Raw genomic sequence first — 19,735 nt, 5'->3', positions numbered from 1 at the left:
AAAGATTTTAAAAGAAATTGAAAGCTTCCATACAAATAACAATAACACAACAAATTATACATTGTTTCTAAGGTAGTATAAAGTAGTACGATTCAGTGTACAAATGATTATTGCAATTCCCATTTTAAAAGGTCTAGCCTTTTTTTAACACCTTAAAATACGTAGCGTTATAATTGAAGCTTTCCATTATACTTGATTTTACCTTAAAATAATAAATACATTTTAAATTGAGTAAAATTTAACAACAGGAAGGGATTATGTGAATGAAAGTCTAACGAATTCTTATAGAGATAGAATTTTATTGCATTCGTGGAACCTTTACATTTCATCACTCTTTGCAGCAGAGTTAAGAAGCTATCAGACCAGTTGACCAAACTAGTCATGACAACGAACTCCTGCTAATTCTTTTGACTCCCAAGGCTTGCATACAAGTACGCTAAGTAACAATACATCACTTTAAAAGCCAGGTGCATTTATATATTGGTGCTAGTGTGACACTTAAACGAAAGTAACGTTTCAAATTTTATACATAAAGTTTCATTAATACTAATATTTGTTAATAGTACATACTCAAGTAGCACTGATGGTTGGAAAACTAAAAAAAAAAGAAAAAAAATCTTGGCTAAATGGTGAGCCAATATTGTCCCAATCTTCGTGCTACTTGGGTACCAGTTGGGCAACGTTGACGTTTCGCAACAAAAAAAAACATCATACACATTACATACCTCATAAAGAATTGTATTCAACGCAAATAGTGGGTTATTCTGGATATAACCATCTCTGCCAGAGAGACGTTGCATATCACATTCGCTGCGTGGTACTGTCCTTAGGCAATACATTCAGTTGAGTATTCTGAATAAAACATGGATATAAATTAACTCTTACTGTATTTAAAAATCGACTTACTATCGAAATATTATTTCTGTACTGATTTTCAACGTACAAAAAAAGGACATTTGAACTAGTAAAATAATGAATAAATGAACAATAATTGTTTAAGAAAGTAAAAATGCATTACACATCAACAAAAACAATTACTTCGTGCTTTCAAGGCTAATATTTTAATGCACCGCATCAGGTACCATTTTCATTTTGACGTTTTTAGGACAGCACAACAAATTACTAAACACTTAAGGGAGAATATGACGCTCTTAGAATATTTAAAAGCCTTGGGAATTAAAAGAAAACAAAGTTGTAAAATATACATGTCAACTGTGATAGCTTTTTAATATATATTTATATATATTTATTCTTTTTTTGTTTCTTTTGCAATGTTTTCTAATTGCTAGCAGTGTCCCTAATAACAATAGAGTTCCATATTCCCCACCCAAGATAGATCTAATATTGATTAGAACGTTAACGTTAAAAACACATTTACAATGAGAACAGGATCATGTTTTTTTTTTCTTTTTTTCATTATCTGCATATTTTACAGACATTTAATCCTGCCAGAGGGATTCAAAAACAATTGAACCCGCTTGCAATAATAGTTCATTTATCATCTTCCAGGTGTCACTGTCATGTAGCTATCGAGAAAAAAAAGAGAAAGCCTCTTTCTAACCACAGTCCCATTCATTGGAAACTAAAGGATTTCTTAAATAAAACAAGAGGTAAAAATCAGTGCGAAATTTCTCACTTTGTTACATTGTTCTATGGCAGTATTTTATGAAAACACCAGTCATTTTCATGTGCCTACATGAAACAGACATATCAACAACGACGTTCTTAGTTTTTAAACATTAGTAACATTTTTCGATAGTGGGAAATATCACAAATACATGAATGGAATTGATTCGTAGAACTTGATGAAATGTTTTATCTTGTGAGTTTCAAATGCCAATTCTTCTGTTTGGGTTAAAAATTTTATGACTTTCTTTTTGTGCATTTTCTATCAAGTTGTGCTTCAAAATATTAATTATCAACGGGACTATCACACCCTGTAGTGATAGAACACAGCGTTAGTCTGAACAGTGACACCTGGTTCCCTCAACTGACATGTTTCTTTTATACTTATTATTTTTATATATTTTTTCATTCAAAGAAGGCAGTTTGGTTTGTTTCTATACTCCACAGCTGGTACGACTATGAGCAATCCATACTGGAGTCCCTGAAAACCTTTCCTATCCTCTTATACAGGATCTTTTTCTGGTTATTGAAAAGAAATTTTTATTATATTTCTTTATACTCCATCCTGCTATTCTTGATACATCCATACTTATTCTTCATTCCCTGCCATGGTCAGCCACTTGCTCCAGATTCTCGCGGAAATCTCCAGCGTGCCCGAACGCAACACACAGGCGTACCAACCGTACTGAAGGAAATGAGAAAGTAATTGCGTGAGAAATCATTTTGATTTCAACTACAATACTATTTTTGCTTCCTGGTGACAACTATTGAAAATTGAGCACCTGAACGATGGTGATTCAGTTTTCACAAATACACAAAATGGAAAAATTAACACCAATCCGTCCGTTAGAGAAAGATACCCTATCCTCTAAGGGTTATATACAAGGGCGCAGAGAGGTGCTATGTCCCTTTGAATAATAGTGTTCTTTTTATCTTTTGGTTTGAATGTGTTTACATTTAAAAGTCCTGGCAGTGAATGTAATTAGAATTAGTCGCACTGATTACAACAGAATAAAGTTAGTGTTGTTCAACAATGATGTTCAACTGTTTCTTTGCACTGCATGATGGGATTGATATTTGTGCCACATTTTTTTTATTTATTTTTCTTTTTTTTTACTACTTTCCACTGCATGATTTGTTTTCACACACCAGGTAGTTTTCTTCATTCAGTCTTGCTTGAAGAATTTGTTTGAATTATCAAACAAATTCCATAACAATTTGACACAAAGCTACTTGGAGAACAGCTGTTTTTTTAATAATGGTGTATGGGGGGAGTCATACAAGCAAAGGGGATGTAGAAGGTTCTCAGCTATATACTCTGATGTGAAAAGGACTGCATATATCGAGAACAGATAAAACTTCTTGCAAGTTGCTAGACACGCAAATAGGAAGAGCCTTTCTCTTTTTTCTTTTTTTTCTTTTTTTTTTCTAAATTATATGACTCAATAAATATGTTCCACCTGTGTGACAAAGCACCATTCATTATTTGATTCATAGAGAGACAATGAGCAATTCACAGATATTTTGAAAAAAAGTGTAATACACAGATATCTTCCGAGTTGCAGGAGCACTTTATTTTTAGAATCTTTTCTTAGGAAAAAAATCGCCTCGCTCCGCCCACATTCACTTATATAAGTAAGGCATTTTGGAACTTGTATTTTAACATAACATTATTACTATTTTTTAAAATGTATGTAACATTTTTTTTTTTTTTCATTTTCTCTTGAAGGATAAAGATATGCTCCAGTGCTATGTAACAGGAATTGTGAATCGTGTGTATTTAGGTTATGTGTTTTTGAAACTTTACTTCACAATATTAATTCCTCTTTGTTATGTAACCTCCTTCAAGATATTTAAAAAAAATAACAGTTTTTCATTGATTCTGCTCCAAATAATATAAGAAAAAAATCTTGCCTACGGCAAAGACGTACTTGTACCTGTTGGAACAGAGGCCTAGTTTATATATTATATATATATTTATATATTTTTTTTTACTTCACAACACTAAACTTGCTCCACCTTCATTCACAGTCATAATATCCCCATGATTATATTAATTATACGGTGTTTCGAATGGCTGGCTTTGTGTAAACGTTCACAACGAACTGCAAGAATCATGCTGTGACTTGAAACAGTGTTTATAAACAGGGATTGTCTCAATTACTAAACTCTCTAAGATTTGATAACAACAATTGAGTATAGGGATGTGCATAATCGTTGGTTGGTGATGAGCTTAGCTCAGCAATAAACCACAGCTCCCTTACTCGACGGGGTCCTCATGTATATCATTTTTATTATTTGTTTTTAAAAAAAGGATAAAATCTTCAATATGTTTGTAAAGTTCTTCATTTCTACACTTACCATCACTAGTATAGGTTTATAACTATAACAAGGAAAACAAGTAAACTAAAACGGAAAAAACTTGTTTTTCGAGTTCTTTAAACATTCTTCGGTCTTTTTTTCTTTTTGTATAATTTGTCTTCTTGTATTCACTGTAATGCACATACACATTCAATCGCACAGTGCACAGTCAAACCGAGTTTCTTCTTTTAGTCTTCTAAACCATCTCAATTGCATACGAGTCTCCTGTGTATTCTTAGATGATTGATCTCTTCCACGATTGGCTCTCTCATTCCGATGGGTGGCAGGACCGTCTCAAGCTCTGACGGAGGAACAATACACATGCCTTGCCGCGCTCAGAGATGAGGTCGTAGAGTTGCCCCTCGACCCCCAGAGTGAAGAACGGAGTTGAGAAATTGGCGATGTTAAGAATTTCCCATTGTCAAACAGCGCTGTTCGGAAAGCGTGGCGGGGGGAGCGGGGGTGGAGGCCTGACCGGCGGACTGAGCTCGCGCGAAGAGCGCTCGGATGCAGCTGAAATGAAAGAAATTTCGTCAACGACACGACAGGAGTGTGTGTTCTAGGCAAGTCTATATATATCCCATTCTAATTTTATAACTTGATACGAACTACATGGGATTTTATGTTAAAAATAAGTATCTTAAAATTGTTTTAATATACTATGAACTTTAAAGTACTTTTCTCTATTTTGCAAACTATAGCGGACAACATTTGAAACGCTGGGTCAAAATTGGATTTCTTTTTATTCAACTTTAATGAGAAAATACTACATTTTAGATTCTAAATATATAAACAAATTAATGTGTACGCACGATTCAACAGTATGTAACTGATAATAAAGTCTATGTAAAAACATGTAGCTCAACTAAACTTTTCTTATTTATTTATTTATTTATTCATTTTTCCAACCAAACTACCTAAAAATATGCTGCATGATGCTCAGGTGAACTAGAAATTATTTCCAACAGAATTCGTGAAAAGTCTCATTCCTTTTTTTCTTTTTTCTTTCTCTCTTTTTTTTTAAATCTAAATGAAGCACACTTTTGAGGAAAAGCTTCCATTTACAATGTGTATAACGTTGATAATTGATTATTTTAATCTTTCCAATATATTTATGTATAACATGTTTATTTGGTATGAGTCTATTAAGTTGAAACAAGGCGAACTAAAAATGTAACGTCTTCAAAGTAAAGTGCTGCGAGTAAAATAATAAAAAACGTTATTGGTAAAGTAAATGCAACCTATATTTGGAATCGAAATCCATTAAGTATCTTAGAAACATTACTGTTGGGTAGACTGTCATAATGTTACATGGCAAACTAACTACATAAATTTATATTTGAAATTCCTTCAAACTATAGTATTACTAAGAAGTCGAAATAAATGGATAAAATTCATTAAGGATCATATCTCGCTATAATTCTGGATTTCGTGCTAATTTATAAATACTCTATTTTCAACAAACGGAAACAGAACATCAGTAATTACTTAAAGATGGACACTGATTTACAGAAGAAAACCAGCGCTGCTTACTTAGGCAGCATTCGGCAAAATTCTTGGAATTGGAAATGAACCTAGATGATTGTGATAATGAGTTAAATATGGAAGAAGATAATGAATGATCGAAACATAACATAGGAACAATGTACTGCATAATTCACTACAAATCTAGGATATTCCAATTCAGTATTTTAACAAGTAGAAAATAGGATGTTAGTAATATGAACATCTTGTGCAAGGTTTAAGTAATCTTCAAATTATGGGGATTTGTGACATTATGATTATCTTAAAGTACTGCAGAACATGAACCATTTCACAGCGAACTATGAATTTGTTTAAAAAAAGAAAAAAAGTAAAAGTAGAATTGGTTATTCAGAAAATGGCAAAGAAGATTGTGTTGATGATTATTGTATAAAATAATACTTAAGAAATTTGTTTTTAAGTATTAAGGAAAGATTGATTCTGTTTCTTTATAAAGCCTTTGCATTAACTAGTATAACTCATTTTTTTTCTCAAACTGAAACGCCGTCTTTCTTCTAGTATGACTTATATGATGATAGTTGTGTGTATATAAACCATTTAAAAGTTCGTTTTTTGAAATTACTGAAGAAACGTTTATTTATTCAAGAATTTAAAGCAGAAACACTATGCAAAAGAGGTAGAAGCAGTATCTATATAAACTTACTTGCGTACCACAAATGAACCTGTTGTCGTTTCCCTGATAAACACTAAGAATTAAAGAATTCCGACTTATCCGAATTTCTCTAATATGAATGTGATAAACATTAGTTTTTCATATGAATATGATAAAATCGTTTTATTTTCGAGAAAGACATATGAGATGCCCAAATATAAATACGAAATAGGAAAATAAATATGATTCACGCATCTTTCTATCATATTGGTGAAATCAGTAAAAGCCAATGTTCTACAGTAGCAAATCTTCTACGCTACCCATTAATCTACGAGAGAGTTTTGAAAAGTTTGGCTTCAGAGATGAAAACTGAGTTTACATCAAAGTGTATTTAGGATGATGTGTACATCAGACTATTAAGACTTCATTTCGGAAAATGTTAGGTAAATATCGATAGTAGGCAGAGGAAAGCTCCATGCTAAGCACGTCTATACTCTTAATAGGTGGTAATGTGAAAAAGCCGCATTACCTGATGTTTGAATTGCTTCTGGTGCAATGAGTACGATCTTTGTCAAAAACCAGTTGTTTCTCTACAATCTAGATCATAAAAGCAACATCTACATTGCTTTTGCTCCATCAGCTGTTAAGATTTGGACATCAAATTTGCACGGAGTTTACTCATATCTAGCAAAAACTAGTATCAGTGTATTTAAATGATACTTTGTGAAATTTATATCAGAAGTCTAATTATGTCATAACAACGGGATTCCCTCTCAACTCGTACTTTCTTTAACAGGCCACAAACTTTGCAGAACACTCTCGTAAATGCGTCACTTGCGTTCCAACTTAGATAGTTGTGATGTGATTCACTTAATATCTAGTTGTTTACACAGACAGTATGCCTGAGAATTCGACTGAATTACCCTCTTAATACTCATCATTAGCAGAGTACATGGATATAATTTCACAAAATCACTGCTGACAGAAAACAATTCAATGCCAAAATGAATGAGACCTTCCCAGACGGCTACATGAAGAATAGGAGGATCCACGGTCCAAACTCCCACACTTTGAAGGACAACGCCCTGTAACTGGAAACAGAATTCAATTGAAGAAATCACCAAAGCAGACAAAAGAGCCTACTTCACTGCTCGGCTACGTTTCCTACAAAAATTCAGCAATCATATGTGCAGAATACTTGCAGACCAACATGCTATGATCAGAGTGACTCCGTACATGTGAGTTGACTTGTGTGTATATACGGTGCAGGTAACAATTCTATGACGAGAACCACCGGCTATTTACAAATGGAAATATCGGATGTAATCCATATGTACAGTTCCAATATCTAATGTCTTGTACTAAATTATAAGGGACTTCCTCCCTTTAGTTCTTGCGAGAAATATACAAAATAAACCTATGTCACACTGCGTTCATTGTTTCTTTACAAACAATTGCAGAAAGTACATTGCGATATTTACATAAGTACCAAAATCATGTAATTTAAAGAAAGGGAAAATGAATTGTATGGTTCCTACATTATTAATGAAATTATTACGTAAATACTGGCAGACTTAATTTGAGATAAAACACTTCATTTTCTGGCGATAAAAAAGAGTTGTACACATTTTATTCGAACTAATCGTTTGAACATTGGTCATTTCTGTCGTTATTTGGATTCGATTATGTACAAAGTTTTTTATTAAAATTTTCGAAGAATTCCGAAGAGGAGATAATTAAAGAAACTATCTTGTACAACATACGCTGTCTTAAGTAATTTATCACGTTCGTAGCATCTCGACGAAAATAACGAGAAAGCACACACACACACAAAGTTATTGTTTGGAAAGCGTACACTATGGATTTAGTGTCAGTCAGAATTAGCAAGTCATTGGATAGACATGAAGGTTTTTCACTGTAATTTCTAATGAGCAAGCTTTGGACTACAACATGATTAGAATTCCCCTCCTCTTCATAATTAACACAGCGTATTAACACTTGGAAGAATATTTCCAATTTTAATGAGTTTAGTGACGTGGGAGACATATTAAACATCCAGTAAGTCTTTTTTTTTTTTATCTGACATCCCAGACTTTCCAATAGGTTTCTTTAGAAAAGAAAAAAAATCAGCAACCCATGAAATACTAGTTTCATTGTTTAACTTACTGTTTCTAACTCATTGTTTTCGATTTCTGTAAGTATTTGTTTTATTCTGTTGAAAAATAGTTTATATGTCTATGTCCACAAGTTGAATTGAATTGAATTGATTTTGAGTTTAACGTCCCTTTCAGCAGCGCAGCTATATGAAACAGGATCTACTGATTAACGTGGAATGCAAACCACATGAGCTCCTGCGGGAATCGAACCCGGGTCTCCCACGCCAAAGGCGCGTACGCTAACCGCTTAGCCACGAAGGAGCTCATATGTCCACAAGTGTATGGCCACGAATTCGAACACTAGCTTCAGAGTACCGGCGGATCCACGGAGAGAGCGGTGGGGGCGGCAACCACACCCTAAAGTCTACCCTTTTTCTTCTAAGCTCGTTTGATTTTGTGATACACAGTTTCACATGTATTTCTCCGAACTATTAACTAACTAACTCTATGGCTTATGGACTCCGGAGGTTCAATGCCGCGTTCACAAAACTCTCCACTGACTTCTATCCTTAGCCAACTGGATCCAGTTTCTATTTTGCATTCCTATCTCTGCGAAATCCATCTTAATATTGTCCTCCCATCTGTACCTAGGTCTTCCTAATGATCGTTTCCCGATTTGCCTTCCAGTCAAGACTGAAAGCGTTTCTACTTTCTTCTATCCTAGCTACATGACCTGCCCACCTAAGTCTTCTAGACTTGATGACCAGGTTTGGTAAACAATATAAATTATGTAGTTCCTCGTTATGAAGTTTCCGCCATTCCCCATTCCCGTTCCTCTTGGGTCCGAATATTCGTCTCAGGGTCTTGTTCTCAAATACTTTCAGTCTATATTCTTCTTTCAGAGTAAGCGACCATGTTTCGCAACCATATAGAACAACAGGCATGATTATCGTTTTATATAGTTTAAGCTTCAAATTCCTCGACAGAATTAGCGACGACAAGAGATTCTGAACTGAATAATAACATGAATTCCCTGCTTTTAGTCGACATTTAATTTCTTCGTGAATATGATTTTCGTCTGTTAATATTGATCCTAGATATTTGAAAGTATCCACTTTATCAAAAGTATTATTTAATATTTTAACGCATCCATAATTTGCTGTATTACGGTCCCGACGCACTTCCATGTACTTAGTTTTCTCTGCATTTACTTCTAAACCCATGTCCCTACAAGCGTTTAATAAGATCTCTGCATTTCTTTCTATTGTTCTCCTGTCATCCCCTATTAAATTTACATCATCAGCATATGCCATAACCTGGTGAATACCATTCAACTCTAGGCCCTGGTTGCTATCTTTAATTTTCCTTATAGCGTATTCCAGAACAAAGTTGAATAATAATGGCGACAACACATCTTGTTTCAGGCCATTTTCTACGAAAAAGCTCGTGGACATAAGTTTTCCTACTTGGACTTTACTTTGGGATTCATTTAAACATATTTTAGTTAATCTAATTAGCTTTCTCGGTATTCCAAGTTCTGTAAGAACGTTGTATAATGTTTCTCTCCTAACCGAGTCGTAAGCCTTTCTAAAATCAATAAATAGTTGATGTACCGGGGTTTTGTATTTCCACTTCTTTTCCAGTATTTGGCGAATGGTATATTTGGTCGATAGTTAATCGATTTCGTCTAAATCCGCACTGTAATTTCATCTGCGTATGAGGTCAATCTTGCTAATAGAATATTTGAAAGGATTTTATAGGATGTTGACAGAAGAGAAATGCCTCGATAATTATTAGTCAGTTTTGTCACCTTTCTTGTGAATTGGAACAATGATTGATTCTTTCCACTCTTGTGGCAATTCTTCCTTGTTCCAGATAAGGAGAATGAGTTTGTGTATCTTGTTCCACAAGTTTTCGCCTCCAGCTAAAATTAACTCAGACGGAATTTCGTCTACACCCGGATTTTTTTCTCCGAACTATTACTAAATTTAATAGCTTCCTGTAAATGGTACAAATAATGATGCCGTTGTATGGCTTTAAAATGACAAATAATGCACTAGTTTATTCTGTTTTGATGAAACATTGCATATTTCGAGCCTACATTCATCTTCCAGCAGCTGGTTCGCCCGGTCCAAACGCTCCTTCTGGATCTAGTAGTGTTTCAGTGTTCGACTATTGGAATCTCCATTATATATCCACAGAAAGTGAACAAGAAACTTGCATGTTGTGGAATACGTCAAATGGCTCCCCTACTATTCCTGACACCTTGCATGTTTTATTTTTTTTAAAAAAATACACTCTAAATAGTAGCAAATATAGGCCCACTTCGTATATAAAAAGGTAAAGATTCAAAGATTCTTGCGGTGCTAGTTGTTTAGAACTAAGTCCCTCAATCGGGCTGTGTTAACTTTGGAATCAATGTTATGCAATACACAGTTATACTGCGATTTTAAATACTATATGGTTTATTTTTTTTCCATTTGCATTCTATAGATAGAAATGCTATATCCAATCTTTCCGTTGCTCAAATGATGAAGTAGCATATATTTAAAATTTGTTCTCTCAGGTTATGAAACAGAAAGGAGAAATAGACGAGGAACTAGAGCTAGAATTTAAAAATTTCTAAATTCAAGGCTGGAGATCCTTCCAACAGCAAGCTTGCTCATTGTTACGCGTGTCTTAGTAAAAAAATAAGCTTTCCTATCACTCATCGCGTATTCCGAGGATATACAAGTATATAACAATTACATATTGTGCTACAAAACACGAAATTGATAACTATATTAATCTACAGGACAGCAAGTTTTGCAGATTTTTAGTGAAATGAAAAATACGATCACAATACCTTGTTACGCTATTTCATCTATGTCCCACCATACAAGTAGAAATATTTTGAATTGACTGGAGAAAATGAGGAAACAATATTTGAAGAATCGGAAAAAAACAACAAGAAAATAAATACGGAGAAGAAAAAGGCATAAGCAACATATGCTTCAAACCTCTAGAAGATTCAGCCTTGATGAAAAACTACAACCAGTTAATACAGAACATACAACAAATTTAAATATCGTTCAGTTAGGGGATGAAGTGATAAATGCTGGAATGTTATGCTCTATTGACGTAATGTCACTATCTACTTGACAAATATAATCAAACAAATGGATTATTATTTTTTCTAAACGAATGCAATTCATCTTCCACTCCACTTTCGGTACTTCGAATATAAAATATAACTGTAAGCGTTAGCTTTCACTTATTCATTGGCGAACTCAAAGGTTTAGGAACTTTCAGAAACTACCGAAAAGGCAAGACCAGAAACACATTTAGGGCAGTATATCCTGGAAGTATGAATGATGCCAAAACAAAATGGAAAATTAAATTCTTCTAAATTTCAAGAAATGAAAGTCCTTCTGTAGCTAGGTATCTAAAGGAGGGCAAAAGAAAAGCAATTATAAACTAAATGTCATATTAGGCCTTGGGCAAACATAGAGTTTAACATTCCAAGTGAAAAAAAAAAGTGAATCTAATTTTCTCAAATCAAAATGTTGAATTTTCATGTAAGAAATAATTATACTTCGGAAAGAAAGTATATGTGCTGATAAACAATTTTGTAAGAGTCGAGATGATTGTTACATCATTTCCATATTAGGATATTCAAAGTTCGGTTCTTCAAAATGGAGCATTCGTTTGATTTTCGTATTAAGACATTGGATGACAATACAAAAGAAATCATTAAAAAAATATTCATTTTACTACACACATAATTTAAATGAAAGTGAAAAATTCGCCATAAGAACGTACGTAAGGTGTTTGTAATATGGTATCAACCAATAGTAATTACGAATATTACGGTATAGAAGAAAAAATCTGTAGAACAATTTCAATTTAGACACACTGAATAGATATTATTCCCAATGAAACACTGATATGATGTCCTCGAGAATCACTCACTCAATAGAATTTATTGAGAAATGCAATAAAAGAATGACATTATCCTTATAATACATCTATCACCATCGTCAACTTGTTTTAAATGTGTGAAAATAGCAACTAGACCAGCATACGGAAGAAAATCAGACTAAAGGATGTAGGATGAAAGTTATTAGAAACAAAAATAAAATAAGAAAATATAGTTATTGGAATCTAATTTGTAAGCAATTAAGCTTCAGTAAGAAAGGTATATCACCATATGCAACGATAATTAATATCTGTAAATGAAGTGGTGCACTTTTTTCTCTTTTAAAAAAGCAGCAAAATGTTAAAGGAACACAAAAGAAGACGGCATATAGGATATAGTTGCTTAATGAATAACATGGAAAGTTTCTTCTTTAATAAGAAATACAAGTGAAGAAAATTATATTGCATTTAATCTTCAAGCTCAAGAGAGGTGTTGAACTATCTAACTTCTATAAATAGAGGAAGCAATAACATGAAATATGTTATTCTAATTACTCTAATATCTAAAGGTCATGATAATTAGGATTAAACCACAGTATTAGTACTTAAAACTTCGTAAATATTTCCCTCTATAAACACTCTCCTCCCTATGACCTTATTTTAGTGTAGGCAAAATTCATAAACATGTTTTAACTTATATTCCATTGCTATCCTTTTGTATTACTAAAAAGTACATTTTAATATTATATTAAAATAAGTGTAATCTTAGGCAGAAAGTAATTCTGAATGAAATTAACCACAAACTTAAAAGCATGGAATGTGTGCTCGCCTTGATATTAAAATGTTAAAACATGCATTTTAAAAACATTTTGTGTGCAACCATCGAGATATTGTCTTGTAATATGCAAGCAGCGATTTATTTTGGCAAAAGAATGTAAAAATATGTAGCATCAGTTTTGTGTATGCTTGCTGCGGCTCAATTTTTTCAATATTCTGCCAGTTGTAATAGATTTTCTTCGTGTAAGCTAAAATTGTTTCCTCAAATAAAGCATTTAAGAGTAAGGAATGAATAATGTAACTAATTAAAATCCTTCATGTGTACTATGGAGTCATTCTGATAAGTTGGAATAAATGCATATCTGTGCGATAGTGTGAAAACATTCCTGATAAGTGCATATTCAGAGAATAGAAGCAAATAAATATATTTGTTTATGTGTTAAAAGTGCTGAAAAAACAGTGATTTTTTACAATGTTTGTGCTTCAAACTTGTGCCTAATGATATTAAATAAACATCTACCTTGTGTAATGATAATAGTGAAGAAATAGTGATACATATCGTGATTGACACCTACCTGACAACTGGAACTTTTAAGCATTAAATATTGATGTGGACAATCCACTGGGAGAAACTGAGTACAGTTACAGAAATTCAGTTTAACGATTACATGTTCAACACATGATAATAAGTACTAGTAATTAAAGGATAATGATTATTAAGAGAATATTTGAAAAGGAATTCCTTAATCATTGTTTTTGATCAGAAAATGAAAAAAAGAAGTATAATATTAGTTGCTTGGTGTACTATTTTAGACGATTTTAGTATAAAATTCATGTTCGTGAAAATAAATTTCCATAGTATTTGAGTTCTTATCTCCATCTATTAAAAATATTATTCATAACTAAAGTCCTTCCTTGCTTTTGTTTCAAGAAAAAAACGTGAATTTTCTTAAGACTTGAAAATGTCTTAAAAATCTATACATTCTAATATTTTAATCCCGTAGTTATTATGTATTGTTACAAATTCCCACAAACTTGGGTCTCACAAGTTTGATTTAACGGACGTTTGTCAGCACTGATAAAATAATAATAATAATAATAATAATAATAATAATAATAATAATAATAATAATAATAATAATAATAATAATAATAATAATAATAATAATAAAGCTGAGCGAAGCTAAACCCTTATGTGTTTACTTTGCATTTCATTGAATGCCTATGATTCAAGAATCGAAAAACTCATAGTGTCTAAACTTTGCACAATGAGATGGACATTGCTGACAAGATTTACAAATTTAGATCTCTGATTATTCATGTCCTTGAGGAATTGCAGCACAAAAAACTTCTGCAGTTGATTAAACTTGAAATGCAGATTGTCACTGTTACGTATACGAAATTCCATAACTATAAATATATACTTACAGAATAAACAACAGGATGGAGGTATCAAATAATAACAATACCCATTATGGGTTATACACCGTATTTGAACACTCGCCATTCTTTTTATGAAGAGTATACACATCCCGCATTGATAGTTCGAGACAATGATGACCCTAAAACTAGCTGAATTCTACATCGCAAATATTATTGCCTCACAGTAAGAACCTATGGTGCTGTAACCGTAAAGAACTTTATTTCATCAGGTGGTGAGCATTAAGTTCTGTGATGCATAATTATCGCATTCACTCCTAACTCCATAATTTTAAAATTCTTAACCAATAGCCTGCTTTCTCTTATCGGAAGTGAATAATCTTGAGCACCACAGGCAATTGAGTCTAGTGCCGTGCATGCTAAAGTTTAAATAGTCTATTTGACCATGAGGGAGTTCAAATAGAAGTCCATGTATTATAGATACTTCTTTGAGTTCTGTGGTTATGGATGACCACTTAAACTTGCTAATACCTGTTTGGTTACATCTTGACTACTTGTGGCCAGCGTACAAGATATATACCATCTTCCAAGATATGAAACTTTCTATTCGTGAAAATTGCAACGCCAAGATGAAATTATGAAAATACGTCCAAACTCATGGGATTCATACGACCAAATATGACCTAACGATTACAGTTTCAGTAGAATAGTACATGTGTGGTTCGAGCAGCAGTCTCTGTTTGTTGTTCGGATTAGGGTGGTTTACACATCATTCATGTAGTGAAACATACAGAAGAAATCAAAGTGTGGGCAGGCATTTACTATACCTTGTCCATATCAAAGAGTGCAATATTAATAGACGACTGTGTTGAAGCGAAGTCATATAGTCGATCTACGGGGTTTCTCGTGCCGTGAAATTGGTCCCAAATAGCACATGTCACCACGACAATGATGCGAGTATTGAAGCAAGGAAGAAAGAAAACTGGACTTCAACAACTGGGTAGCAGACCACAAACCGTGATCACAACGAGATGATAGACATCTTGCCTGCATGGCAGTAACAGACCATAACAGCGTTGTCAAAGGTATTAATTCGTTGTCAGAGCATGTTAACAGGTTTGGACTTGTTTTCTTGGAGGTTCGACGGCGTCTTCTGAACACTGGACTTACGGCACCCATGCCCTTGCTTCAGCTTCAATTGATCCGACTTTAAGATACAATGGGCTGGTGAACGCGGGCTAATCTCGTTTGAACCTGTTCAACAATAATGGCTGCCTACGAATTAAATCGTTCTTGTAGTGGGCGCAATTTTCCAGGTGCATTGTCGAACATCAATACAACTCAACGGCAGTTGAGGGTGCTATTGGGTGCAACATGCGGTAGAGGCTGTTACACATTGTTATACACCAGTGAAGATCAACATGCTGTCACGTCCTTCCTCGATACAACTTCGAACGTCACATTTCACCAGGACAATGTCCAACTAAATGTAGAATGGAATGTGCAATTCTTCTTTGAGAAACGACAAGTAGCGCTGATTCTCTATCCTACACGGTCACCTGGCATGTGGCCCACAGAACATATATGGGGTAGTATAGTTGGTCGGTACATTGTGTGTTACAGTCCTTCAGCAGACAGTGTTGATGTGCTTTGACTCGTATATAAACAGCGTGCAATCAATTCCTCAGAAATATACCCAACGCCTATTTCATTCGATATAACGATGTGGAGGCTCTGATCGCAGCACTTGAAGGCTTAAAACCTTGCTGATATATGATGAGGGATAGTATACAGTTCCAAAATGTAAAGAATTTGCTATATAATCTCATTCAATTCACACGTCTTTCTTGGTGTTGCGATTTCCAAAAACAAAAGTGTTTATTTGAAAGCAATTGCAGGTCTTGTCTAAGAAAATTTTGCTGAAGTAAAAGCTATAACGAAATACCTTTTTCATTTTTTTTTTTTTTTTAATAATACTGCACTTTTTTGGTTGTTACTTGCAACTAGTAAAAATTTGGAAGAAATAAATGGAAATTTGCCTATGATTAAACTGTTACATTATAGTTTCGGTACTCCTTTCAGTATGGGAGGAGACCGAAGTGCAAGTTTGAGAAAACCCACAGAGCCGATGCTATCCACCACAAACTCGTTGCAAAAACATTTTGAATGCACACAAGGTATGACACACTGAGAGATTTTTCCCGGATTTTGTCAGATAATTTTCTTCAGCTGTGCTTTAGATAGACACCGAAAAGCGAATCCTTAAGTTTATTTTTACCATAAAAAAAAGCACTACCTTTCTACCTATCATAACATTCAATCTAGGCGAAAAAGTTTTAATTTTTTAAAAGGGTATTAATCTGTATTAGTTTGTTAACCGATAATGTGTACCAACATGAATTTGCTTGATTAAATAAATTGTACTACATATATTTACTTCCAGAAAGTAGATCCAACAGAATATCCAAAGCCTACTGAAGACGAAATTAAGAGTTATATCAAGCAAATTATCTTGTAATCAACGACTATATAAGAAAATTCACAATGTGTTAAGATAATGAAGATCTATGAACCAACGAAGTATCAACAAGAGATAGTATGCATAATATAAACAGACAGAACACAAACTGCCCAATACCTTAACATAAAGATAATTCAAATCAACCGAAACAAATAGCGTTTAAAGGTCAACTGATACTAGTTTCAGTATTATTTGCATGATGAAAAGGATTTCATCAGTTCTATTTATTAACTTTCGAATGTAATATCCAAAAACAGTGACAAGAAATATTTGTGTATATGTATGTAAGAAGAAATAGAAAATGACTAAAGTGGTTCTTAACATATTTAATGTTTCAAAGTGATTTATTTTCATGTTTGATCTTAGTTATTACAAGCAATTGTACTGCCTTCTGATGTATAAAGACAACTCCTAGAAAAGCAGGACAACACACATTCGTTTCCAGTTCAACTGTTAACTAGAAAATAATTGAATATTTAACATATCTTGGTAAAATTCTAATGAAAGTGGTAACATCAATATAAATTCTTATATTTAAAAAACGTGACATCCGTATTTATAGTGGAGACACATCATAGGAAATCAGATGAACAAAGATCCAGGATTCATTCGTAAACGCAATATATACTAAAAAATTGTATACGAACTCGAGTAAATAATTATTGTACTGTCTCTGCAATGATCCAATGTTCAATATCCAGTGATACCTTCCAATGCCTAATTGTAGACGTTTTCTAATATAGCCTTAACACTGATCATTAAAGCTGAAGATAAAAGAAACGTGTCCCATAAATGGGTTCGCAACAGAGGCTTTTATTCGCATGATTTTCTGAATGAGCATAACTACATAATTTGTGATTCAGAGCTTTTACAAGCTTCACTGTCATCAATCACACACAAATGTACTGTGTAAGATGATGCAACATGGGACACAATGGCGGAATACTGTTCCCGTAGTTCCAGGAGTCTACGTTTTACCACTGGTAACAATACAGATATTTGACTCTTTTCAAATGTACTCAATCCAGAAACCAAAACCGAAGCCACCAATTGATACGATAGTATTCTGTTATTTATACAGAGATCTACAAGTTCTTGATTACTTCAATAAAATCATTAATATGGGACACTGGATTCAAAAGTTCAGAGGGGGTTAGCTCTCTTCTATAGTGCGTTAATACTTATTGATATATTATGTTTTGTCATTACATAAATGTGATGAAGAAAAAATAATTACCCCTACAACTTACATAATACCGGGTAGCGCTTCTAGTCTGGACAACTGCCTGCATCCGGCTTGAAAATAACTCCATGAAGCATTTCATGTATGTGATGTAAATCCATTCGCTCATCATTAGGTTCTGTATTTCTTGTAAACTACATAAATGCCTATTTCTACGTTTCACGCGCTGTTTCAAATGGTCTTACATATTTAAATTGGATTTAAATATGAGGACCTTGCAGGCCAGATCAATTGTGACACTGTGCCTGAATGTTCTTCAGATCGTGTACAAACACTTTGAGCCCTGTGAACATGACAATTGGAAGATAAGGGTGTCCACTGTACATTCACTGTAAGAATTTGAAGAAATGGCAACACCTGTACATTGAGAATGTCTAAATAAACATGTTGATTCATGTGCATATTCACGTGTATGAGTGGGCAAAAGTCCAGGAATGAAAACCCCCACATACAGAACTTAAACTATACTTTCCAAATAGGCGAGTAAAATGCTTCATTGCAGTTTCAGTGCACTCCAAGCCTTGCATCATCATAATACAGAAAACATTGCACTCATCGGATCACCCTACATCCTTCCAGTCCGCTACAGGCCAGCATCTGTGCTCTGGAGCTAAATGAAGACGTGCAACTTTCTGGCACCATAGGGGGAACTGCCCTCTTTCGTGGAACTGAACTCCAAATGTTCATTGCAATTTTTTTTCCAGTATCGTTCGGAATTGGTTAGTATGGACCTGCATTCACGGATTTAAGCAGGTGCATCGGCGCTACCTCTGAGTTGGAATCTTTGCAATCACAGATCTGACGCCATTTCTAGTTCACATGTGTGTTATGCCATTTCTTGTAGACACGTTAGAAAGTTTTCTTTGATACACCAACAATTCGGTCAACTTCACTTAATGTGAACCCATGAGCATGGCAAACACAAAGGTCTTTGTTTCTTTTTTCTTTTTAATTTTGTCACATCTTTGACTTGACAAGATGTTTACATACAAGCGACGGGCACACTCACCCCAATTACCTACAATAGTCATCCGTCAGTGGTGATGGATCATTTAATCATATATCACCACTGAAATGCCATGTACAACGATAGAAATGGACCAATATTAGTTAGAATGGCGAGACTATTTTTTGTCTGGTCTCATGTTTTGAGTTTCGTTTAATGTACGTAGAATTTCAAGCAAGGTTTATTATGGTTTTGTATTTACTGAATGAATACTCAGTAAATACCTAATCTAATTCGTTGGGGCTAACGCAACAAGAAACATATTTTTTAAGATAATTTTAGAAGTCTCAATTTAATTCGATCTGATATAACAGAAAACATATTTTCGTTCAGTTATGTTCTTCAATCTATAAGTAAGCATGAGAAAATAAATAATAAAAATAAGTGAATTCAAAAATAAATGATAATAATGGAATATAATAATTAATGCATTTTTTCATTACATATATTATTTGCTATCTTTCAATGATGTAACCTATAATTCAAATACTCTGAGGATATGCGTAACTTTACTTTTACCAGTTTTCTTAACTTTTGCCAGTTTTCGAACTTATGTATGTTAACAAGGCACAAAAGAAGAGAATCGTCTCCTAAGGCACCACGAAAAATTTATTTGCATGGTGCTCTAAGAGAAATTTTTCTGTGAGATGGGGTTGAAATCAAAGTATCCACCACTGACAATAAATCGTCAATT

At 33.8% G+C, this 19,735-nt stretch overlaps 1 protein-coding gene across 21 annotated transcripts in view; it reads right to left on the bottom strand.

The window, feature by feature from the left end:
- Nucleotides 1-279: 279 nt before the first annotated feature.
- Nucleotides 280-19,735, bottom strand: part of Glut1 (Glucose transporter 1) — a 942,408-nt gene continuing 922,952 nt past the window's right edge. For 9 of the 21 annotated variants that reach the window (XM_081744242.1, XM_081744243.1, XM_081744248.1 and 6 more), the window contains 2 exons: nucleotides 7,045-7,212; nucleotides 280-4,500 (listed from right to left, as the gene is read on the bottom strand). In XM_081744242.1, the coding sequence (XP_081600368.1) occupies nucleotides 7,115-7,212 (98 nt within the window). In that variant the 3' untranslated portion in view covers nucleotides 280-4,500; nucleotides 7,045-7,114. The remainder of the gene's footprint in view (nucleotides 4,501-7,044; nucleotides 7,213-19,735) is intronic. The other 12 variants (XM_081744233.1, XM_081744228.1, XM_081744232.1 and 9 more) reach the window with 4 other exon arrangements.

The sequence above is a fragment of the Thermobia domestica genome, chromosome 17 (genome assembly GCF_964235325.1).
Source record: "Thermobia domestica chromosome 17, izTheDome1.hap1.1, whole genome shotgun sequence".
Lineage (NCBI taxonomy): Eukaryota > Metazoa > Arthropoda > Insecta > Zygentoma > Lepismatidae > Thermobia > Thermobia domestica.
This window is presented reverse-complemented; position numbering and strand designations above follow the sequence as displayed.